Here is a 25601-nt window from a genome sequence, read left to right as displayed (position 1 = left end):
TAGACATGTTGCATGCAGGTGATGCTGACTGGGTAAAGTGGTGATTAGTGTCCTTAGTTTCTTGGGAGAGAAGGGAAGGGGAGATTAAATTTGCACGAGCATTTACAGGCTTCCTAGGAAGCATGTGCATTTGTATGGTATCTCCTGAACCAAAAGCCTCTTTAGTAGTCTTGGGCACTGATGTTCTCCTAAAGCCTGTGGTAGCCAAGTGCATAATTCCAGCTGCTTTGAGAATTTAAAGAACTGAACTAATTTGTAAGCCCAGTCTCAATGTCTGTCTTTGAGATATGATTTTTGCATTTTGGCGTTACCTTGACTCCCTTAAAGAGGCTATAGAGTACCTCAGCTACTTCAGATATGAAACTTAACAGCTAAATGTTTGTAAGGGAGGAAAAATAAAAGTTGGCAGAGTTGGGAGATCACTTTAATTGCAGGTCCAAGCAGATCTTTCATAGTAGAGGTGAATAGTTCACAATTCTTGTCCTCTGGCTCTGCTACAGGATGACAAGCTGTTAAGAGTAGATACTGGCAAGGTTGGAAATGTGTTCAAAGGGGTTGCAAAACAGGATAGAGAGCAGCAATTGAGGCAGGACATAACTGTGGCCTAAGGACCTCCTGTCCTGTATACTGAAAATTTAAGTCAAAGGAATAAACAGAAAATTCTGGGAAGAGAGTGCATAGGGAATGATGTCCTCGCTTGGACGCTTGGCATATTTAGGTTGTGTAGCAGCTGCTGGGGCCTCTTCAAGAACAGCTGAGGCTCCTGTTTCCTGCTTGAGGCATCTGTTCCCAGTGGAATTGCAACAGGGATGTGAGTGTGGCTGATGTGTATAGCTGATGTATGTTGTTAAATACCTTATTCCTAAGAAATACATTAGAAAGGATAAACACAGCTTGCCTACTCTGAACTGAGACCAAATACCTGCCAAGCCTCACTCTCTGTTCTGGGTGCCTCAGAGGTGCAGAGAACACACTGAAATCTGCTGGCATTGCAATGTATCAGGTGTTCATTCTGTGGGATTTTCAGAAGTGCTAAACATAGCTTCCTTATCTGCAGCTCCTTGACCTCACTGGAAGCAGAATCCATGTAGTGCTGAAACTGTAAGAATTCCCACACATGAAGGTTATTCACAAAGATAATGCAAAGGAAGGGTGTGCTCTGCCTTGGAAGTTTCCCCCCCTGGAAAAGAAGGTAAAAGGTTCAATCATAAGAAAGTTAGTAGAGTGGTATTTTCATCATGATACTATGCTGTAGAAGGCATGCCTCTGTACAGTTATACCTACTTACAAAGCTAGTTTTACAGAGGGTTACACTAGAAAGCAAAGTTCAGGACTGTACACTGAATGTGATATTAAAAACCCCAAACAGTTATTAAATAAGAAAACTATTTATTCTCTGCCCTAAATTAGTCTGCGGTGTTGTAAAGAGAAGTAATGAAAACACTCAACAGTAGAATATACCTGGTAAATTAAGATGATTTTCGTCTTATGATTCTCCTAGCTTTGAGTAACTGCCTCCTGCCTGTGTCCTCAAATGAGGTCTACCTTCTGCGTGTACTGAACAGTTACGTTTTTGCAGTGAGCTGCCTCTGAGACTTCAGGTTTGAGCTGAAGAACTGACTCAGTGGTGTCTTCAGGCACTGTGACTGGTGATTAAACTGTGAAATAAGCTGTTTACCTGTTCTTATAAACGCAGGTGGTATTCTTCTGGTATTTAAGCCTGGAACTCCCCCTTTGGAACATAAGGTATGGGCTTCCTCCTTTATCATTTCCTAAAGGAGTTATGAACACATGGTTAGCAGATGCTGCAGTGTTTGCTTGTGCTGCCTACTTCAAATGCTACTGAGCTTTGAGTTTTTCTTCCTGTTCTTGTCCTGTATGCACATAAAGGCTTTTGCCCTGATAGCCAGAGACGTTACAAAGAAGTCCGAGTTAGTGTTCTAAGGGTGAACAACTAAACCATGTAAGAGCAACATCTTACTTAAGCAGAACGTGTATTTTGGCTTGCAAACCCTATGGACGTGGCATCAGGGATGAGATTCAATCCACCCTTGCTCTTCTTGGAGACCTTGCAGGGCTGGCCAGCAGATACTAAATTCAAACTGGGGTTATTCAAGGACTAGGGAGAGCTTGTCCTGATTTGTGTTCTCTCAGGTCAAACCATGCTGTTTTGTCCTTGCAGTTAGGAGCAAACAAAAGAGGAGGCCTTCCCTGTGTGCCCTTTCCTCTTGAGAATTTTGGAGGAGGATTGCTGTGACTTTCATGTGATTGTGTCACATTGTAGAACTAAAGGTGAGGAATGAAATATCTTTATTTCCCTCTCAAAAAGTTATGAACTCTTCCACTGCCCTCTGAAAACTTTACTATTGCTCCCATTTCCTGCCCTCCACCCTGTGTAATAGCAGATGCAGCCACTTTCCTTTTGGAACAGGGAGAGCTGGGTGGAACTCCTGGCCTGTGAACACCACTCCCAGGGCAGGTGAGCAGGGGCACAGTTCAGTCCTCTTCACTTGGAACAGGTCTGGAGCCAAGTTTCTTCTTAACTGCGATAATGAAAAGAACTGCCTAGTATAAGATGCTTTTAAAGATCATCTCTCATTTCAGCTTATTTCAATGGAAACAGCCTGCCCATTTATGTATAATTTTCCATAGCATTATCTTAACCATGTTAAGATGTGTAATGTGGAGAATTGGAAGTGAAGGCAGCCTGGCATTCACATGTGATTTCACGGTGTGAACAATACGGCAGCCTGGCATTCACATGTGATTTCACGGTGTGAACAATACGGCAGCCTGGCATTCACATGTGATTTCAAGGTGTGAACAATACGGCAGCCTGGCATTCACATGTGATTTCAAGGTGTGAACAATACCACATCCTTCCTCAGTAACAAATGTTGGATATTAACTTGCCCAGAATAAATTTAAGGTTAACAAACAGTACTTATTGCAAATACTGTCCGTCAAGTGAAGAGGGAGAAAATCTAGTTTTAAAGGTTTTAGGAATGTCTGTAAGACAGGGGAGTGATCCCATGAAGGATGTCATTGTTGGCAGCCAACATTTGCTCTAGAGCAACTTGGAAAACAGTAGTGCACATGTTTGCTGTGGTAGTGCATATTATGCATTTTGAGATGCACAGTGAGGACTGCAAACCTGTGCTGCTCTTCGTGTCACAAGCCTGTTGCTTGAAACGCCAGGCAATTTCATTGGGTAATGTTGAGTTTCCGACCACACAAAACCAATGCAGGTTTGTATAGAAGACAGAACAAGGCTTATGCAAATGAAGTGCCTCTCTAATGAATTCATATCTCAGTCTTACTTCCTTGGTGTTGTTTTCATACATCTCGCATCTACTAAAGTAGAAGAAATGGGGTCCTATCTCTGACATACTCCCTCATCAGCCTGGGTGGGCTGTGGTGGTTTGGAAGGCTTTGTTAAGGACCAAGCCCCGGTGGGCAGCTCAGCGGCGGGAACGCAGGGCTGTCCCTGCCGCAGCGCCGGGGCTGTGTGCCCGGTGCGCTGCCCGCAGGCCTCACGTCCGTAGCCCAGCAGTGCTGTGAGGCCATCCCAGGCCTGCCCGTCTGCCCCCCATAGCAACCCCCTCACGGCGCCGCCGCGGTCCGCCAGGGGGCGCGGGCGCTCCCCGCGGCGGGGCGTCCCTCCCTCCGGCGGAGGGGCGGGCGGCTCCTCCGGTGAGCGGCGCTGGCGCCGCCCCTCCCGCCACACGCGGCCGCGGGACCCTGCGCGCTGAGGTAGCGCCGGAGGGAGCGCGGCGGAGCCGGACGGGCCGCGCCCTGCCCCCGGTAAGTGGGCGCTGAGCCCCTCAGCCGGTGGCGCCCGGAGCCCTCTCCCCGTTTCTCTCTCCCCCTTGTGCTTCTCGCCGGCTCCCGAGCCGCTTTCACGGCTCCCGGTCTGCATCGGGGATTGGAGCTGAGGCACGCCGCTGTTCAGCCCTATTCAGCCCGGCTGCGGCAGGCTCTGGGGACCCGGAGGGCCGCCCCCCGCCGCCTGAGCGGTTCTCCTCAGTGTCGTGGAGCAGCCCTGGGGTCCCTGCCGCAGGTCAGTCCGGTGGCTATGGTGCCGCTCTGTCGGAGGTGCTCGGGTGGTGACTTGCACTTCGTCATCCACGGCGTGTTTAACGGTGTTTCCACCTCAGGCTGTACGTGCTCGCTGTCAGCCAGGGGAAAAGGCCGCTCCCCCGGTCACCTCCTCAGTGAGCAGCATCCCCCAGCGCTGAGCAGGTCCCACAGGGCTGGGGAATGTGGTAGGTGCAGAAGTACGCTGTTGGGTGTTACACACCGGTGTTGTGTCTGTCCAAAACCATCGGGGACAGTTGGTCCTGGGTTCACACCTCAGTTTACTGGTGTCATCCAGCGAATGCTGTGCAATTTCATCATGTTTAGACACAAGTTCCTCCCTGTCTTTTCCCTCCAACAAGTTCACTTGGGATCTGGTAGGTTCCTTGACACCTGCTCCTCTGAGCAGTGAGCTGGGGTCCTGGGGTAATGCAGCACAGCAGGGGCTGGTTTGGCCTGGCCTGCATCCCATTAGAGAACAGTCAGGAACGAAGGTGTGGATGAGAGGGTGGAAATGGGTGGCAATTGCTCCTGCTTTGGCTGATCAGTCACCAGCTGGAGAAGGACCAAAATCAGCAGGCTCTCCTGCTTAATGTGTGTGGGAAAAGCTTGACTGACCTCTCTGGAGGGTCTGTTCTGAAGCATTTGTAGTTTCAGACTTTCCTGTGTCCTTTATTTGCTTGTGTGAAATGTGGATCACACAGGCTTGATCTCCCTTGACTTTAGGGCAGCGATGTTTGTGATCTGCAGTAGTAATCCTTGAAGGCGCCTCGGGGACGGGGAGCGGGGCTCTGTGGTGCCACGCCAGCATGCCTGGCATTGTGGGCTTCCCCCCGCGCCCTGCCTGTCCAGCCTTCACACCAAGCTCATCGCTCAAGCACGCCGGGGCTTTGGGGTCAGTTACAGCAGCAGCCCTGGCAGTTAGCGGGCTGCTGAGGAGCTGGAATTAGCTGCAGAGCTAACACATTTGGTGTGGAGGCTTGGAAACGCAGTCTTTAGTTGTTCACCAGGTGTGTAATTAGTGCAGAGTAAACTTGGGAGGTCAGAAAGGGATTCCTTGAGAGTTAATGGCAGGAGCAGTGATTCTGTAATGGGACTGAAGTGCTTGGACGTTGGCTGTTTTGTGTCCTTCATAGGCACACACATAGTAACAGCTGTCTTCATTTTCTGGCAGAAAAAAATTTAGGCTGCTGTTGTTTTCTGACAAGAAAATATTTAGGTGAAAATAAGGGTTTGCTGAAATTAATATAAATTTTAACTCTGCTTTGATTACCTTTATATTTGAAAGCAGAGGGTAAAAATTACTTGGGTTTTGCTGTTAGAATTGCTTAGTCTTTTCTAGGACAAAAAAGAGAAAGAAAGGCCTTGAGAAGGGTGAAAGAGGAAAACACTTTAATGCTTATAAAAATCTGTTTAGTTTTAGCATAAGGCACCAAAACGAGGAGATAATAGCAGTTGAATTCGTTTTATGGATTTGGGTTTTGTTTGTCTTCCCCCCCTCCCCTCTTTTTTCCAAATTATTAATTTAAAACAGTCCAGTTTTGATTCTAAATGGATTTGGTCACTTTCCAGTATTGAAAAACAACTTAAAAGGGAAGTTATTCCTTTGGTCTATTGTAATGTGTTTTGGATCTTGCTTTAAGTGTAACTATCATTTTGTAATATAAAAACATGCCACAGGGGATGCTTCTGAGTTTGGCAAAGGATTTAGTGATTCAGCTCATGTCAGGTGTACTTGAGAAAGTAAGATTATTCAACTGTTACCTCAGGCACTTGAAACTGGTTTCCTTCGGGTAGAAGATAGCCTAAGGAGGGAAAAAAGCAAGGCGAATTCAAGCCAAATGATCCAACAGTTTTGTTCTCACCTCTGTTTTCTGTAGTCCTGCTCTCATTCACTGGCAGGTGGACATTTATCGTGGATTTGCCATGTGAGGACCAGCCACTGATTGTCAGATAATTTGGCAATGACAGGCTAATAGCTTAGCTATGCAGGGAAACCCCTTTTAAGAGAGAGAAATAGAACTTACTTTCTTCCGTTCCTCTTAAGGCAGATTCTGTCAGCCTCTTCGGAAGAGTGTATTTCTTCAGATTACTTTCCTTTATACACAGCAAAAGCTGCAGTGTAAAGCACTTATCTACTGGAATAGGAATATCTTCATCCAGGGCTGTACTGACGTAAGATATATGTGTTCAAAATTATGCCTTAGATGACAATGGGAATCCGATTTTAGGGATTGCATGACAGAATTTAGGAACATGAAGAGATTATGCAGGATGTGTTTCTAGTGCCTGAAACTGGAGTCTGAGAGGTCTGTATTCTGTTTCATCTGGTTCTGCTACAGCTTTGTTACATGTCTGTAGGAGAATCGTTTGCATAGGATAAACAGTGCTTTGCCACCTTGTGATATCTGGGATGCGTAAAGGGGTGTTGGATACAGGTGAAGTACTGTATCCTATGCATATGCTGTACTAGGGAGTATCATTATGAAAACACAGTATGTAGTGTGAGTGCTCTGAGTAGAAGCTGGCCTCCACTGCTAGGAAACCTAGAGCAAAGAGACTGATATAGAAAAGATGGCCCCAACATGGGATGGTTGAGGAGTAGACATGGCATGTTCTGTGAAAGAACACAGAAGGTTGTTTATCTCCTCTCTAGAGCTTGCCTTGGAGCTCTTAAAGTTCTGGTCTGACCCAAACTTACTGCAGTGGATTCCCCCATTGTCCTGGTTTTAATGAAACCTGAGTGGTTGGAATGGGCTTGTCTCTTTGTATTGAGATATTGTTTGGGCACATGCCCCACAAGTGTTAGCATAAAGAGTGTATCAGAGGACAAAGCTGATTGTTGCTATTTCCTGAGATTATGAGTATACAACTTCTTTTTCCTAGTCAAAGGTGAGTGACCATCTCTAGTTCACTCTGCTTTTACTGACCAGCGTAAGGAAATCACCATCTCACTAGTGAAAAAAATTAAGGCTCTCGTTCCTCCTTTGATATACTTGTGCTCTGTGCTTGCAAATGAAGTCCAACAAAAACATTGTAGTTTAAGTCTTTGAATGTGGAATCAACTTAGTTTCCCAAGTGCATAATATCTGGGAGGGCTATGTTTATGCTTGTGAATGGTGTTTTTATTTCAGCTAAGTTCTAAGTGTGTGAAGGTTATCTTCTGCTATCTTCTCCCCCCTCCCCTCTCCCCCATGCTGTGTATTTGCTCACAACAATTGTCTTGGATCACCCAGTGTATGATCTGTTTTGGGCATGTGCTAACTGTTGTTGGGCAAAAGCCAGTGAGAGATCTCTGTAAGAAAGAGAAGTAATGAGAGTGGAAGGCAGTATAAGATAGTGTGAAGTGATAGACATTAGAAACACCAGCATGTCAGAGGTATGATTGGAGGGACTGAACACTTAGGAACAGTTTTGTATTCAGCCTTCAAATACAAGGCTCTAGGCTGACTTAGATGCTTGAATGGTTCCTTGGTTTTGAGAGTAAGCTTGCCGGTTTGGAGAACAAGGGTATAAGTTAAAAGATCAGCAAAAGGGATGAGAATTTTCTGGTTATTTTTGAGATAAAATTGCATGGATTGTATGCTTCTGGAGAACTAGGTATGTTCTTTGGAGTATCCTGGGAGATGAGTAAACTTGTTAATCAAATGTGAAGTGACTGCGTTCCCAGAGGCAACTTGGGTGGGTTCCCCATTCTCAAAGCACTGTTTTTAGCTTGCTCCTCTGAATGACAAACTCTCTTTCTTAGAACAATGATTTCCTTTTAGGTGTGTTTGCATTAGTGTTGTTTATTGCCACGTACCTTGGATTCTGATGAAGGGAGTAGTCAGCTAGAGGGATTTACAGTCTGGGCAAGTCTCTGCAATATCTCTTAATATGTGGGCATTTCCCATACTTCTGCAGGTGCTCAGAACTTAATCTTGCAATTCAGGCTGAGCAAAAGGTTTGGGGTTTTCAGCTAGGCTTGGCTTTGTCCTTTGTGTTTTCTGAAGTCTGTCGGTGTTGACCTTGGTTTTACACCAACACTTCAGAAACACATGAGAAAAAGGAAGCTCTGCCTTGTGGTGGGTTCATGGTCTGCCTGCTGACACTTTCATGAAGAAGCCTGTAATGCTGATTCTCAAGCTAGCTCTCTTCAGCATAGTCTAGATGCTTTATTGTCAGTCAGTTTGTCAAATTATTAATTAGTTGCTTCTGTCACATTTATGTTTCAAGGTGTGTTTTGTGTTTCTGCTTCTGTATGTGCTCAGGTACTTCCATGAGAGCAAGAACCCTCTTCACTTAGAGGTGCTCACCTCTTTCCAGATTTGGACCTTTGCTATTTGGCTGAGATTGCTAAATAAATTCTTCTGATTGCTCAGTGGTAACTTTGGCCATGAATGAGCTGCAATGGGTCCAAAGTGACTTCTCCAGAAATGTGTTTTACTGATTCTTTGCCTATTGGGAGATCATAATGAATGTCATTATTTCTTCATGTTCTAGTTGCATCATCTCTGTGCATCAATGAAAAGTCCAGGTATGGCTTTGTTCAAGCAGCAGAAGGTGGAAGACATTTATGAAATCGGGGAAGAGCTGGGAAGGTAAGGTTGTGCTGATGAAGAACCACACTGATCTACAAGCTGACACATGGGGGTGTTTACCACATCTTACAACAATGGCTCTGCATTATAGCCTAAAACAATTGCAATACGCAACACCACAAACGCATCCCTGTACAAAAACTGCACTTGGGATATTTCTGTTTCTTTCAGGTTAAGTGTGCTGTTTTTCCTGTTTGTTTTCTTGTAGCTAGGACAACAAAAGGTATGTTTACATTGTCTTTTGTAGATAGATGTCATCTCTGTCTGTGCTCTAGACTGAGTTCACCTGCCCATGCTCTGAACTTGGTAGGAAACAGGAACTCATGGTGCATCGTTGTAGATGCAACACTTTAATTTGGCTTGCAGTTTGGAGCAGTGCTGCACAGCTGGCTCCCAGCACTGACAGAACATGTTCATATCTGCCTGCAGAACACCGTGTATGTATTCCTGAAAAGATTTACCTGTCAAAATTTCAGCTGGACTGGTTAATACCTGTATATAGCCTTTAATCTAGTCTTATCTGCAGGTATTAGTTAGTGTTCATGGGCTATTAGCATGCTATAACCATAAGCACCTGCTTAAACACTGCTGGATGAGCCCAGGGCTCCCCCAGGTTCATACAGTGCTCTGGGTGAGGATAGCTGGTTTCCATTCAGTGTCCAACCCTCCAGTGATTTTCTTTTTAATATGAAAATAGTTAAATTAGGGCAATACACATGTTGGCTTCTTTCCAACATCTGGCAGTTGGTTTCGATAAATGACTCTGTATGTGCAATTACCCTTTTTCAAGGGCCAGTAATTTACTTACATTAAAACACTTCAGTTGAAGCTGTTTCCCTGCCAAATCTTTTCCTTTTTTTTTTTTCCCTCCCCGCTATTTCATCTTTAGAGCTGTTGAGAAGATTTCTGTTCTGGGGAGATGTTTTCTTGGGCTTTTGGGTTTTGTTTTGCTTGGTTTTTTTTCATTCCCTTCCCTCTCAGGAAGGCCTCAACTATTTCATTTTCTGTAGCTGCTTACTTTTGAGTAGCGACTGGTCCTGAGAACATCAGCCTGAGAGTGAAAATCTGACAACAGTGAGCAGAAAAGAAATTCAGTGTGTGTGTGTGTGTGCAGGGTGTAAAAGGTGTGCTTTTTTTAACCTAGGAGGTGTGTGCTGTAACAGTCCAACTGCTAAAACAAGAAACTGGAAACTGAGTAGCATAGTTTTACTTTGGTTCCAGAATTGGATTTGGAAATCCAGTATCTTTTAAGATAATGAATTTCACTCTCCTTTTCAAGCTGATGGCTGTTAGGCCTTTTGAATGGCAAAGCGTAGTTGAAACAACCTGGGAAAGGCTGGCCCTTGCTATTTGATTCTGCCTGAGAGGCAGAATCAGGCTGGTTAAGGCTTGCATGGTCACAGCAGCGTTCCTGTTTCCCCGGCCGCATGTCACAGAAACATGGCTGGTCCCAGGGTTATGCCACGGAGCTGGTACTCACTACATGTTGGGTGATAGGCTGGGTTTAGAGGAGACTACACTCATAAAATCTGAAATTGTTGCCTTTTTAAACAGGTGTATTCTTATTCTCTGCAAGAAAGACCTTTTCTAGATAAGACAGAAGGAGTAAGTGTATACATGAGGAGGTGCCATTCTTGCATGACAGAGGGGTATTAAGCTCCACTACAAAACCATGTTCTAGTTCCCATCTTGTAGATGAGAAATCCAAGTCTACTTGGTGGCAAGGTGTGCAGGCAAAAGTGTTCCCTAAAAGACCTGAAGGAAAAAGGCGAATTGTAACAAGCAGACCTCTGCTGCTTATTAGAAGTTTTCAAGGAAAGCTCTGTAATGGTAAATTGTGAGAAGAGGGCAGCAAGAGGGGAATTGGCTCCTTTAGTCAGTGTTCAAGTTATATACTTTATGCATGCCCATGAAAAAGATGTCATGCTGTCATGCAGTGTATTTTCACTTTCAGATTTTGTGGGGAGCTCTGCAGACCTCTTGTTTCAACTGCATGTTGTATGCGGGGTGTCACTGGCTTATCATGTCTCTATAACTCTGAGTAGCAACTGGCCAGTGGCAAATGATACCTTTCTTTGTTAGAAGAAGAATAACACACTAGACAGGTCGCAGTGACTGAAACGCAAGAATCCAGCGCCGAGTGGTGCCCTTAGAACCTGTAGATGCCTTTTATTAGTTCAGTATGTTTGCAACAAGCTGTTAGTTGCTGTCAGGTACAGGCAGGATTAATTTATTATCATTCTGGCAACAGAAGTCACTTACAGAACAAAGGTTTTCAAATGTCTGTGAAGAGTCTGTCCTGTTCGTGTCCTCCTAACTTAGTTTGTGGTTTCTGGAGAAAAAAAGTAGTCATTAAAACAGGCCTAATGCTTGTTCTACCTTGGATTCAGTCTCAAGATAAAATACAGGATCTTACTGACAGAGCCAGCACCTGTTTATCTGGAAGTCTTTGCACAGCACTTGGGAAAGGAGGCTCCTATTATGTACTGCAGATGCTCCTTTGCAAGGCTTATATGTGTCTGGTCTGCTGATTTATCTCCTGTCATTGTGCAGCATTGAAGGTAGCTGCAGAACAGGCTCTTCAGATCCAGCTGTATAAAACCCTGCCAATGGTGCATTTGTGGACTCCTCAACCAGATCATTCTCAGAATCACTGCTGAGCTACAAGCAGCTCAGAGGATGCTGGAAATGCAGTTGTCTTCTGTGCCAGGGCAATGTGTAAAAGAGAACTCTTTGCAGAAAGGGGGAGCAGGTTTTCCATAGCTGCAGCTGTGTGCTGTAACTCGCTGCCTAGCTCCAACATTCCCTCAATCTTTCAAATATTAATCGTAGGTTTACACCTATGTTGCTCAACTCCTCCAAAGGGTACATATAGGGAACAAGAAGTTAGGCATGTGGCATTAGGGAAAAGAAGTTGCTGATGGGCTTGTTCATGACAGCAGTTAGACTTGAGAAGCTTAGCATCGCCTATGCTGAATAAGTGCAGTACTTTGGTATCACGTATGTATATTTACAGTTACTTCCTGCAGGACAGTATCAGTTGGTTTGTAAGTGTGCAGTCTGTGGGGACTGAGGTTCTCTAGCAGGAGCTGAAAGGGAGCCTAAAAAGAGGAAGAGCCTGTAGAGTGAATTTAGTGAATTTCAACATTTTAAAATAAAGAAGAACCCATTTGAGATCCATAATGCAGCTTAGTGCTGGATTAATGAAATAGATTCATTTTTTTATTTTTCAAAATTTATGACGAGAATGGGAGAATTCAGAAAAATTAAGTGAAGATGAAGATAGTATTTATTTAGAAAGTCCTCAGGTATACTAGTTAGTCAGGAAGTCTGTAAGAGCTAGAAAGCAGTATGGTATAAAGTAGTTGGTGCCTGAAGAGGTATTAGAAGATTCTCTTCTCTTTCCCTTTCACCTAACGGCAGTAGATTGTGTGATTTGAGAGTACTTTATACAGTCCTCCCGGGTATTTAATGCTGTCACTCTTTGAAGGCATCAGACTTTCTGACATATGCAGTTTCTTTCTGTGTTTGAGCTGTTGATCAAAACCAGATTTTTCAAGAAATTATTTTCCATGGAATGTTTTCAAAGTGTATCCCTCCTGAAATGTTAGTTGTTGCTAAATGTCACTTTCATTCAGGTAGTGGCAGACTGCAGCCTTTGCCATTGATTTTAATAAACTTTGTAAGAATCCTATTAACAGTTCTGCCTGTTTTCAGGAGGATCCTGGCGTAAGCAATTCACAGGAATGTTTGTAGCAGATCTAGTAGCACACCAAAGCAATGGAAATGCTTCTTGAAAGATGTGAGGAGGTGAAGGCTAACTTTACTTCTTGGGAATATGCAGCAGGTCAAATAACCACTGGTTCTTGTGGTGAGGGAGATGCATCAAGAGACAACCAAGAATGGAAACTCTTATATCGAGGCCAAAGCAGGCCAAGAGAAGGAAGAACTGAACTACTGAGCTAGTGGTGTAATTTCCAGGAAAGTGGCAGCAATGAAGCCCACTGGAGAGGCTTTCAACAGAGTGTTTCAGGACTTGTGATTTGGATGGGTAGTTCTGTCTAGCTGGACAGAAGGAGTTCTTGTACAAACCTGCAGAAGCCTTTTCCAGTTGTACTAGCAAACACTGATGGTGGTGGTAGGTGCCCAGTGCGTGCTGGAATTTCAGAGATGTACAGTGTGATTTATCCAAGGTTGTACAATAGAGTCATTAATCTCTTACCTAAATGTGTCACCAGCCAGGCTGTAGATTGCTGTTGACATTTGTGCCTTCTGGACAGCATCACTGTTACATGTCAGGTTGGGGCTGAGGGTAGGAAGCATCACAGAGCTTGTCAGGAGGTGTTTCAGGACAGCGTCCATTGAGAAAGCGTGTTCCTGCTGAGCAGTGTGAGATCAGCACCTCAGTGTCCTGAGACAGTGTCCTGCTCACTGCAGCTCAGCTCTCTGCAACATACTCCTTTCTCCAGCTTTTGTCTGGCTTTGCTGTGTTTTCTGCAGAGGTAGGAGACCTGGTATGGATACAAGCTGCGTAGTCTGATGAACTTCATAGGAAATCAAAACTAAGTCTTTCACTATGTGTGAAAAACAGGAAAAGCATTTTGTTCACTTGCTAGTTTGAAAGCCTCTCCACTGGGAAATGCAGATGGTTTATTGCTGATACAGGATGGTGGTCTCTGAGGAAGGCAGCTGGGCATGTCTTTAAAACTGTAAGAACAGTGGTGCTTTGAGTCACTGATGTGATAAATGAAAGGTCATTTTGGTGAGCAAGTAGTTATTTCCCTGCTTGCCCTCAATGATCTAGGTTCGTTTTAAAAGCTTTTAGGATTTGTTGAGCTCCAAGTCTTCATTGTTAAGTGTTTTGGTGGGCTGGGGAACTCATGTATCACACAATCACATGTAGTAAACTTATGTTTGTCATGTAGATGAAAAAAAATGTATTTGGTGCGATGGATGCTTCTCTTTATTCTTTTGTTTTCATGGTGGTAACATTCTTTCAGGCTGCTTCTGCATGGTTATATTTGCTTCCTGTTTCTACATGACAGTGTTTCATGTTCTGAAGAGATTTTTCAATATATGAAACTTTGATTTGCTCCCTGGACTTCAAAAGGATTGCGGGATTTTATTCCGTTTTGAGTAAGGTACTTCAGTTCTTTGTGTAACTGTAGTTCATCAAACTCCTGTTGTACTAAAGAACAAAACAGGTCATGCATTAGGTGTTTGCTTTGGTTGAGGTTGGTCCCTTTTGCATTCTGTATAACCAAGCAGGAAGAAATTCCACATGATTCAGTCAGTGCCTTAATGCAAAAGGTAATCACTGTGATTTCTGTTGGTTAGTTCAGGCATAATCCAGCCTCCAGTTTCTCAGCCCCTGCTGACCTGGGGTATGGTTTCATGATTAAAGCCAAGCTAGATCTTTCATCAATGGCCTGTCGTGCCTCCTGCAGTTCTTCCTCTGCAGCTACAAGTTCCTGCCTCCTCCCTGCCTTGTGTGTGGAGGATCAGCTCTGCTCACTGAGACAGCTCAAACTTTGTTCTTTTGTTTTCTGGGTGAAGCTTAAAAGGACAGCAAATGCAACATTTCAGCAGTGGTAATGGCACCCTGGGGCCTGGCATGTAATCGCTGTTCTGACAGTGTATCTAGTAAATATTTATTTATGTAGTGAAAACAAAAAGCAGAGATAACTGATGTATTCTTTGTAGGGGAGGAACTTGGAAATCTGTGATGGAAAGTCATGTCACCGAGCTAGGTGGACTCTCCCTGATAAACAGAGGGGTGTGACCGCAGCCACGAAATGTACCCTGAACACACATGACACAGTAGCTTCATACCAGGAATGTTTTTCCTATTTATAGAAATTGTTCAGTATTGTGCTTTCTCAGACATGAACCTTAACTCTGTTCCTGGACTAATTTGTACTTTGAATTAATTCTTCAGATTTGGAAGAATAGCCTTGAATTATTTTTTCCTACAATACACACAAAGCAAGTCTTTGCTTTTGATGCAGAATGTGAGTTTAATTATTGGGCACTAGCCAGCACCTCTTAATATTTCTTGTTACAGAAGTCTTCTATGTAGGTTTGATGTATATTGCTTGAATCTTCTGTTGAAACAGTTGTGGCATCTGGTACATGGTCACCATCACCATGATTACATGATAGTGGAAGTGAGTCTATCTCCTCGGTCCATAGCTGGCTTTGAAAGTGTAATTAGAGCTGAGTGACCTCAGTAGTAGTATTCAGTAACGTCTTTAACCACTGAATATTAAGCCTAATCCCAGTTTTTGCTTTGCCATTCTTGAAAAAATAAAACTATTTTTTCCACTTTGCATTAGAGAGCAGAAGGGAATTGGAACAGCTGAGAAAATAGACTCTGTGTGGTATTCATTCCATGCTTTTGAAATGAAAAAATGTTACTTATGAGTAAAAATACACATAAAATAACCAGTGCAATGATACAACATTGGACAAGTTTATTAGCATCATGCAGAATAGGACTTGCAGATACATACCTAATGATCAAACTTAACTTACCTCAGGTGACATCTATTAATCATTGTTAAAACTCTAAGTTAGTGGTTTTGAACCAGAGTAAAAACCTGTTGTAATAGCTGAGCATGACACACAGTGACACGTTGGTGAGGAGAGATGTATAAAATCACTCCAATAGCTAGACTTTATTCTGTCTAGTGCCAGCATGTTTGAGTTGGAGTCACTGGCCTGTTTTGGGCAGCCCATTGTGCAGATTCAGTTACACCAGAAGTGGGTGACTGTACCCTAAAGCCAGCATTTGTAATCTTTTCTTAGTACAGAATCAACAGCTTTTGCAAGAGAGTAGTTAACCTCAATATTTGAATTTTGTGGATCTATAACCCTCATAAAGAGAGAATTTCCACTGATCTCCCTGTTTCCAATGTAGGAAGAGTGAAGGGAACAAATAATATAGTTTCAGTGCCATCCTGCTGCTGGAGGAGGTTGTTCGCTTCAATATAGTAAAGATTAAATAAGATGAGGATATAACTTCCACCTCTTATTTTGGAAGAATAAGAATCCACAAAGAGCAGTGAAATGAGTCTCAGCAACCCTTTGTGGTTTTGGCTTTACAGATATTTCCCTAAAATCTTTATTGAAATGCCGACTTGATTTTCATCTGTTTCATACATGGGGAAGGGAAAAATCACTTAACCTTTTGACCTGCTACCCTCTTACAATTCATCTGCTCCTGAGTATATTACATTGAGTCCATATCTTGTGGGATTTGGACCTATAAAGGCACAAGTACAGTGTGCTAACCTTCTGCATGCATGTTATGTACGCCCTGGTGTTGCTCCACGCAGCAGAAGGAACAGCTTATCAAATTGGCTATTCCTGCTGAGCATGAGTCAGCTCTGACCTTCCCCAGGTCTGTGGGCTCAGTTACTACAACTCAGCTGGTACTCAATCAAAAGCTAAGTGTGATATATGGGGAAGGTCTTTTTTATCATGTGTATTTAATTCTTGAGCTTCAGATTACATAAAAAGCTTGCCAGGCTATCAGGAACTTGCCAGAACAACTGGGTTCAGGCAATGTGACTGCAGACTCTGCTCCTTCAACCTCGCGAGCCGATAAGGGCCGCATTGCTTGTCACTGCATGATTGGAAGCTTCCAAAACCATGCAAGAGCTTCAGGAGATGCAGGTGATGATTCAGTACGTGGCATGGTTTCTTGTGACTCATGGCTAATGACGCCAAATTGTGTTTAAGGCATTAATTGACTGTAATGCAGATGTCACTTTACTGATAGTCTATAGCAATTCACAGGGTTGTTCAGAAACATTAGATTTATTAAATCTTGCTTTGAATTTCAAATGGTTTATTTGTTCTCTACTTATTCCGGTAAACCAGACCTTCTGCTGGAGTCCATATTCCTCTGCTGTTCTGACTCTCCTCTGGCAGTGGACACAGAGGTGGTTTTGGGCCAGGATGTTATACGTTACGTACAGTACCAGTTACCTTTATATGAGCTGTAAAGAGATGTGGGTGAAAGGTGCCAGACAGTGACGTTATCAGAGGCAGCCTATGTCCAAAGGTCCTCAGTGCTTCCCTGTTGTGAATATTGAAACTTACCTTGTAAAGTCACTGTATTCTAGAGTACTATACATTCAGTTAGTAAAACATGAGTTGGGAGTGAAAATGTCAGTGTGTTTAAAAGTGGCAGCTGATTTTTTTGTGGGTTGTTTTTGTCTTTCTGTATAAAACAATATGTCTTGTTAGGTTTAAGAATTAGCAGATTGTTCACGTGATGCTATTGTGATACTTTTCTCTATGACGTTAACTGGTTTGGTTAGAAGTCACCCTGACACTGCCCAGGTACTTAGTGAGCCTGAAATGAAGTCACATGAGTTGTTCCTCATACTGTAAACCCTTTTTTCCTGTCTATACCCCAGGGCTGTGGTAAATTAGTGACATTGCTATGATAATCTTCTGTGAAAGCTTCAAAAGAGCACTGTGTGAATCAGATTTACCTCTGTATCTTTCACGCACATTAAGAATTTATCTACTTTTAGTAGCTAAGCAAAATTCCTGTTAAATGCTCTATTAGGAAAACTTTTAGATTATTTTGTCATAATCTGGCATCTGCCCCAGTTTAGGTTCTCAGTAGTTGCTTTAGGAGAGAGAGCCACTGTGTTTGCAATTTGTTTGGGGGGGGAAAAACCAACAACCAAACAAACCAAACCTCACTGATTTGCAGCTTCAACAGGAAGGACAGTGAGGTTTGTGACTGTTTTTAAAGCTCTTTATAAGTTACAAGAGGTGTCAGCAGAGTATTTAACAGAGTAAGGTTTTGGGGTTTTTTAGTTTCATTCCATAAAGTCTCATGGAAACAGCAAGATACTTTGCCTTCAGTTCCCTTATCCTTGCCATGCTAGGGCTTCTGTTTTGTTCTTTCAGCTATCGTACTCTAGTTTCTGTGTAAATACTGCTCTGTTGGACATATTCATTCACTGCTTAGATTAAATTTCTGCTATAGAAATCTAGTCTACAGAAAAAAAGGTCTATAAAAATAACACATACTACAAATTATTGCTATAGTCCATGTACAGAAGGCTTCCAGTTCTTTCTGGCTGTGACCACAGACTTCCTACAAAAAGCTTCTGGGAAAGTGCTTTTATGCATATGTTTTGTGAACTTTGCATGGCCTTTGGTTGAGCTGTGTTTCATAAATGAGCTGAGAGCATACAACTGGGTTGCAGAAGTTGTTACCAACTGACTCCTGTCCTCTCTGCTGGGAAGAGCGTGCCAGTGCAATTACAAGTAGCAAAAGTTCTCGCTGAAGTGTAAGGAAAGTATTCAGCTTGATAAAATGAGGTGCAGTAGAGCAATTGCTCTAATCACTTGAATTTGAGAAGAAAACAGCTTTTCAGGCTTTAGAGATATTTTTTAAATTTTTTTTTTCTTTTAGGAGTGGCATTCAGCAATAATTCCCAAGGGCTTTGCTTTGAAAGTTAACAAAATGCAACCATGAAATTATTAGTGTAGTTTTTCCAAGAAAAAGGAGTGAAAAAGATGGATAAGTAATAAGATGAAGACTTTTTGAGGTCACTGGTTAAAACCAATCTGAATTTAGGAGTGGCAAACAGGCACAATGAACAAAACTTCACATGAAAGCTATTGCTATAGCTGAGGGTCCTTGCTGCATCTAAATAAACTGGGGTCTTCAATCTAGAGAAGTCCTGCATTCCAGTTAGCTAGACACTATTATCTGTGATTATGTATATTAACTTCAGGATGTACACATGATGATATATTTCCAGGATTTTTACTCACTTCTAACTGTATAGGATGCAAGATCAAAGCAAAGGATGCTGTGAGCACTGGAGAGCAGGCAATGTGATGCTGACAAGGTGAAGCTCTCTTGGCTTATGACATAGGCTGTCAAGTAACTGATTGCTGTCAGTAAACATAAATAAACTTGTTCTCAGGGCTAAAGATAGTGCATTGACTCAGAACTCAGGGCATGTGTGACACTGGATAGGGTGTCATTCTTTTTTTTTCTTGCTGTCGAGGGACCAAATGCAATGTAATTTATCATCCAATTAGATAAAGAGCCAAACTTTGCAAAGCCTAGGAAACCTAAAATTAGATCTCTAAGCTGTGTTTTGGCTTCCTAAGCACAGACAACCACATCTGTGAATTCTGTCATAGAATCATAGAATGGTTTGGGTTGGAAAGGACCTTAAGATCATCTAGTTCCAACCCCCTGCCATGGGCAGGGATGCCTCACACTAGGCCATGTTACCCAAGGCTCTGTCCAACCTGGCCTTGAACACTGCCAGGGATGGGGCAGCCACAGCTTCTCTGGGCACCCTGTGCCAGTACCTCAGCACCCTCACAGGGAAGAATTTCTTCCTTATTCCAGCCTAAACTTCCCCTGTTTAAGTTTGAACCCATTACTCCTTGTCCTATCACTACAGTCCCTGATGAAGAGTCCCTTCCCAGCATCCTCATAAGCCCCCTTCAGACACTGGAAGCTGCTCTGAGGTCTCCACACAGCTTCTCTTCTCCAGGCTGAACAGCCCCAACTTTCTTAGCCTGTCATTTGTCTTTGTTTGAGGTAGGGTTTGTAATAGCAAATAAACCCTTTTAGGCTTGCATTGCTACAACTCAATGTCTTCAATGTGAAGAAAAAAAGGATAAATACAGAATTAATGTTTTTATTCCAACTGTGAACACACCATATATTATGAAAGCTCTTTTTTCCCCCCAGTTTTCCTGTAAGCTCTTTCCTGTAGCAGGCTGCTGCTTTTTTATGGTACGGTGCCTTTTGTATGTCGTTGTGCTCCAAATCTTGCTTTTAGATGCATAGAGCATATTTTGGGTAGTGTGGAAAGATGCTGTGAAACTGAAATATTTACCCTACTCTTCTATAGAAAATCATCTTATATTGGAATTGTGTTTTTGTTGTTTGATGTAAACATAAGTCAGAACCATCTGGTTCCATGCCATGGATATGACTGTCATTTTACAGGGTTCCGCAGTAAGGTAGATGGATGAGGTGATGTGCCTGAGGCAGCCCCACTTTCTGCCCAAGCTGAGCTCAGCACCTAGGTGTTTGTGATCTCCTCAGTATGCAGAGAGGAAGCAGTTTAAACAGGATCACCCAGAAATGTGAAAGTTCTCTAGTGTGTCTTTTACCTTCTCAGTAACTAATCCACTTCTGAAGTGCGATCAGGCTTGAGTTTTATTGTCTTCCTACATCGTATGGCTCTGAGACTTCGGCTGTGACAAGTTTCCTTCAAGGCCCTTATATTGTCTGGAATGAAATGACACTATTAAAACCAGCTGGCTGGCATAGCAACCATAGTTTCTTTAACTGAGTCTTGAGAGAAGTGCCCATCTGAGCAAGAGCTGAAGTAGGCTGGGAAGAGCTCAGTGTCACCTTAACACAGTAAGCAACAACAAAACATGTGAGGGAGGAGAAGATCAAAGGAAATGGAAGGTCATCCCCACTTCCTTTAAAAATATTTGATTGTGTCCACAATAGTTTAATGAACTTTTCCATCTGGTGCAGCAATACCGGATGTACCAAGAAATCTGGAGAGGGACTTTTTACAAGGGCACATAGTGACAGGACAAGGGGGAATGGCTTTAAACTGACAGAGAGGAGATTTAGATTGGATATTAGGAAGGAGTTCTTCCCTGTGAGGGTGCTGAGGCGCTGGCACAGGGTGCCCAGAGAAGCTGTGGCTGCCCCATCCCTGGCAGTGTTCAAGGCCAGGTTGGACACAGGGGCTTGGAGCAACCTGCTCTAGTGGAAGGTGTCCCTGCCCGTGGCAGGGTTTGGAACTGGATGAGCTTTAAGGTCCCTTCCAACCCAAACCAGTCTGATTCTGTGTGTTGACGTTGGTATTACTGTGTTCATACTGCTGTAGCTTGGCGCACTTTAGATCGCTGTTCTCTGTTCTTCTCAAGTGAAAAGAGGAAACTTTCACCTGTATTTGAATTTTCACTTCCGTGCACCTGCCGCAGGTCAAAACCAAGATCAAAAAAGGATAATAGATATTTATGGCACCTTTCAAGTAAAAAAAAAAAACTGTGGAAAAAGTATTGCTGTGTCTTCTCTGCACTAGGCTGTGATTGCAGCCTTCCAACAGCCTGGCTGTATGTGCTGGCATTGCTGAGCCGAGTGGCTCCGCTTTGCAAACTCCAGCCTCAAGCCAACACCTCCCACTTGGAAACAAAAGGAAGCCCAACTAAATGCTCAGATGCCCAAGTGAGCTGGCAAGTGCTCCATGAAAAGAGAGGTTAAACTGTTTTGCATTTGCAGTAGTCTGTGCGTGAATCTAGGCAGATAGAAGACTGGTTGAGCTGCTGTTAGGTTTTATTTTACTTTCCTTTCTGGTCATATATTCTTGTGCAGGATCACCTAGTGAATAAAAATATGAATTACTATAATAGCAATTCTAACGATGTCCAGAGACATGAGAGTAATTTGTAGGTCCAGCTGTATGCTTACCCGTTAGAATTTTATTTCATTTTTTCCCAGTAGCATTATCTGCATTTTACAGCCTGTGGGAAATTAAGTACAGAAAGACTAAAGTGTTACTTTCCATCAAGTCTCTAGGAGCCTAATTACTGTTAGAGTCAGTGGGAGGTTGCTGCTTAAAATCCCTTGCAAATCTGTTCCAAAGTAAATTGTCCTGGCTCATCTAGGGAGTTGAGTGTTGCCTCTTGACTGGCAGAATGCCAGAGCACTCTCCTTTGCCAGGTTCGCTTCTCAAAGAACTCCTTGGAAACATATTTCAGTGTAAAGGGTAGCTGTCAGCATGTCCGAACGCATCATCTATTTTATGGAGATTTCAAGTTTTAACAACTACCGAAAGTCATAGTAATAAAAATCCTCTTTTTTAGAATTCTTTAATGAATGAAATTAACATGGACAGAGCATAAAAAAAAAATAGACTGAATGTGCAGAAAGGGAACAGATGTTTGGTATTTGGAGAAGAAATTGTTTGCTCTCCTCAAATGACAGAACCAGCTTCCTGACCTCCCCACTCTGGCCACAGAGAGCCCGGCTGGAGCCAGGTAACCTGGAGGGTCAGCTCAGGATTCTGTTTACATATTTTCAGGGTTTCATGACAGCTACTCACGGATGTGGTGTTTCTGGAATATTGGAGGAAGAGTTGTATAAACCCTTACCTATACAAACAGCTGCTGAAGGCTCTCTGTATTCTAATGCTCCAGAAAAACACCACTGTTACGCATTAGGGCATTCAAAGCTGGCAGGCTGCACTTCTGTCATGCTCCCACATCAAAATCTGTCCCAGAGCATTACCCTCCAGAACCAGTATTAAAAATAAACTTTGAAAAAAGAGCAAGAAGAATCCTGTTATTCTGGATTGTCCAGTTTCTCTCTTCCCAGCATCCTTTCCACACCATCTCCTGAACTGCACATTTAAATAAGCTGAAATCGTGCTCTTCTAAAGCAGGCTTCTGAAAATAGACTCCAAAACCACCCAGTCATATTGTCTCTGTGTTCTAATTCAGTGACAGATCTCCTACATGATAGTGGCAATGCAAATAATAGGTTGTCTTCATTGCTAGGATCAATTCCCATACTAATGATGGACGGATTTGATGTTGTACCTAATTATATTCTAACTGACAGGTTGCAGCTGCTGTTGTTTATACTCTTGAGCTGTTAGCACAGTCGAGGACAGCCTATGTTGAATCTGTGACAAGGCTGTTGTACAGCTGTTCAGAATAGCTCTGAAAGGGAACAAACTCCAGTTCTCCGAAAACAAAAAAAAAGGAATTGGGAAGTGTCAGACTCTGAGCCTTTTGTGTGTGTTGTAAATACACTGTTTATGTTTAGGAGCCAAGTCATCTTCAGTTCAGTGATACAGTAAAATCCATGAAGTAACTTGGCTGAAATTTGGATGTGAGCTGTGAAATTCAGTTTCAAGTCTAAGATCAGCCACAGGCTCCCCATATGAAATTAAGTAAATGGCTTAAGTTCTCAGTGCTGTCAGCTCAGGTGTCAAAGAGACATACTTCCCTTTCTTCTACTTTTTCCTAGCCTAGATTGAAAGTTTTGGTAAGCTGATGCTGTTCGATTCTTGTGTGCTGAATGGAGATGCATTAGGAGATGCAGAAATGCTCTTGTCTTGCTCCTTGACTTTACAAGCTCTCTAGTTAACAAGAAATCCGAGGTGTGTCTGACTGTGATTGTAAAATACCAGTGAGGCATCCTCTTTTTTTCATAGCTGTGTGAGCCTCCACATGAACTACCCACTGTGTTTGGTAGAACAGTAGAGCAGTGTGCTGCCCCTTTAACACTTGGTCAAAGAGTGTTCTCCCTGCCTGTTCCTTCTCCAGCCTGTAGCTCTTAGTGTGCTTTGGGGTTGCGGTGCCAGGCAAAGCATTGGGCAACGTGTGTGGAGAGATACAGCAGCTGCTGCTTTATGACAGCAGCCTTTAAGGTGGTCAGAAAATACTTTAGCATTACCTTGGGATGCTTTAATAAAGACCCTGTGAATTCAGGAGCAAACATGGGCGAAGCATTTGCAGCAAAGAGGGAAATGGCTAAGAGTGGGATATGGACAGTATCGTGGGTAATTACACTGCCACTGTCTTAAATGTCCTAGGATAAGAAATTGTACATTTGTATTTTTCCCTGTGGCTTGCAACCTCTTCTGCTCAGTCACAAACTGTCTCAGAAAAGGCTGTCTGCAAAAGCGTGTTTTTAAGGGATAAAGGAAATGACATGAAGACTGCGACAGGAGCAGGTAAAGTATGTTTGTGGCTACACATGCAGGGGGGAAATGGGAGATTACAAGGGAATGGGTATTCTGATGAACAGTTGTCCCAGACTAACCATGTAAAAGGAGAAGACAGGAATTCCTATGCTGTGATGTAATTATTTTTGTAAGCTTTTAAAAGAAACAAAAATGTACAAAGTTCACAGTATCACTGGACTTATTAAATGCAAAAGTAACTGTTTCATTCCCATAATCAGCATTCATAAAACAAGATTTTGTCCCTGAACTTTGCTGGCAAAACTGATGTCCCCAGAGAGAATCCGAGGAAGCAAACACAGCAACATTAGGACCACGTCTCTTTAGAAAGACTGGACCAAGCAAGATGCAGGTCATGCAAAACGATGAACAAACAAACAAAAACCGCATAAACCCCACCATGTTTTACACAGGCAGCTCTCGGTACTCCAGAATGACCTCTTTAGCAGAATGTTTAAGGCAAACTTAGGGATTTTGTAGCAGGATTTTCATTAAGTTCTCCAGGGTTTGCACATAATGTTAAAATCAGGAGACGGAAATAAGAATGAACGAATGGATTTGACAAATGGCTGCAGTCTCGATTCCAGTTGTGATTGACTATTCCTAAATGGATAAGTACACTTGTCCCATGCGTTCCTACCTCTCTCCTGGGAAGTGTTTAGGGTACGTATGAAAGTGAAAACCAAAAAGAAGTACTTGAGGCTGCCAGGCTTGGTTTGAACCCTTTGAATCAGAGGCTACCTCTGCCGTGGAGTGTCAGCTTTGGAGAGCAGTCAAGCACCAAGCAACAGCCTTAATTTTTAATTTCTTTGCCTTTGTAGGTTTAAGACAGACTCCAACCAGATGTCTGTGTTAATGAAGCACTAAGTACATTATATAATTATAAGGTTCTGAATATAATTGCTGTGTATGCTGCATAATTTAAGTTCCAACTGTACTTGCATCTCTCATTTACCAAGGCAGTGAAGGATATAATAATATTGAACACAATAACAGCTCAGAGCTTTCACAGTGTAGTCATAGAGGTTGTACTTAATGAGTTTGTTTGTGATTCTTATAAAGAGATCCTATCCTGGCTGATAAAATCACAGTAGCTAAAGGTTAAGGTTATCTGTAAGATGAGTCTTTTCCTTGCAAGTCTGGATATAATGCCCTGAGTAAGGTAATACCTGATACTAAACGTGTAGTCTGGGACTGGAGATGTGCCAGTTCTCACAGAGTGAGATCTGCAACATACAGTGCTTTGTGGCAGGGGAGAACAGGGCTGCTCTTGGGTGTAAGAAAGAGCTTGCTGTCTTGTTTTGTCTGTGAAGTGGTTGGACATCAGCAGAGTCTCATGAATCTGAGGAGACAAGGGCTTGGATAAAATAGTTCTTTGGTGGTGGGATCTTGCATACCTGTTAGGCTTTACACACGTCAGGCAAGGGCAGTTGTGCTGTTCTGAGAGGTTTCTTATTGTTTGAGTTGACTGTGGCTTTCTGGCCATACAATTTACTAGAACCTTAAAGTTTATTTCTGCTCCATGTTGGAAATGCAGTGAAATACTTGGATGTTTTTTGCAGTACAATTCAAATATTCATTGGTAAAACCTGAGCCTTTTCTGACTGAGGAATGCCTGGTAGGGTATGGGGTACACATATGGTAGACGCAAAATTGCCCTGTTTTTCATTCCAATTCTTATGAAAAGGGTGGAGCATGGTTTGGAGCTGGGGCTCTGTGCCTCCAAATGGCTGAAGTTCTGCAGATACTGCTTACATCACCCCCTCCCCCTTCTATTTTGATATCAAGTCGCCAAAACAGAATGCAGCTTTCATGAGGCAATAATTTTAGCCAAAATTTGTTTAACTAAATTCCTATTCTGTCTTTACAGCTTGCTAGTTTTGCGTCTCACTGTTATCACAAGATGTAGACTGATGCATATGACCTTATCCACAGGCTCAGCTCTCCAGCTGTCTGGTGGGCTATGAGGTCTTTTAACCAAGTGCCCAAACAAAAGTAGTCAACTTTGTCTTTCCATTCACACTCCTGTAGCTTTTATTGCAGAGATGTTACTCCAAGACTTGTCAGCAGCAGCCTGCTATCAGACTTATCAAACACAATCTCTGAATGCTGCTATTAATTTTCCTTGGCAGTTGTTCTTGCTATTATAACCCTTCTCTTTTCGCTT

General features: G+C 42.9%; 1 protein-coding gene across 4 annotated transcripts in view; it reads left to right on the top strand.

Annotated features, from left to right (window-relative positions):
* DAPK2 (death associated protein kinase 2) overlaps positions 1-25601 on the top strand; it is a 57463-nt gene that overhangs the window by 3936 nt on the left and 27926 nt on the right. For 2 of the 4 annotated variants that reach the window (XM_030498040.1, XM_030498036.1), the window contains exon 2: positions 8560-8657. In XM_030498040.1, coding sequence (XP_030353900.1) covers positions 8560-8657 — 98 coding nt within the window. Of the gene's footprint in view, positions 1-3657; positions 3805-3981; positions 4061-8559; positions 8658-25601 lie in introns of those variants that run through there. The other 2 variants (XM_030498038.1, XM_030498039.1) reach the window with 2 other exon arrangements.

Source organism: Strigops habroptila, chromosome 9, assembly GCF_004027225.2.
Source record: "Strigops habroptila isolate Jane chromosome 9, bStrHab1.2.pri, whole genome shotgun sequence".
NCBI classification, from domain to species: Eukaryota; Metazoa; Chordata; class Aves; order Psittaciformes; family Psittacidae; genus Strigops; species Strigops habroptila.
Note: the sequence above shows the minus strand (reverse complement) of the source record. Positions and strands in the feature narration are given on the sequence as shown.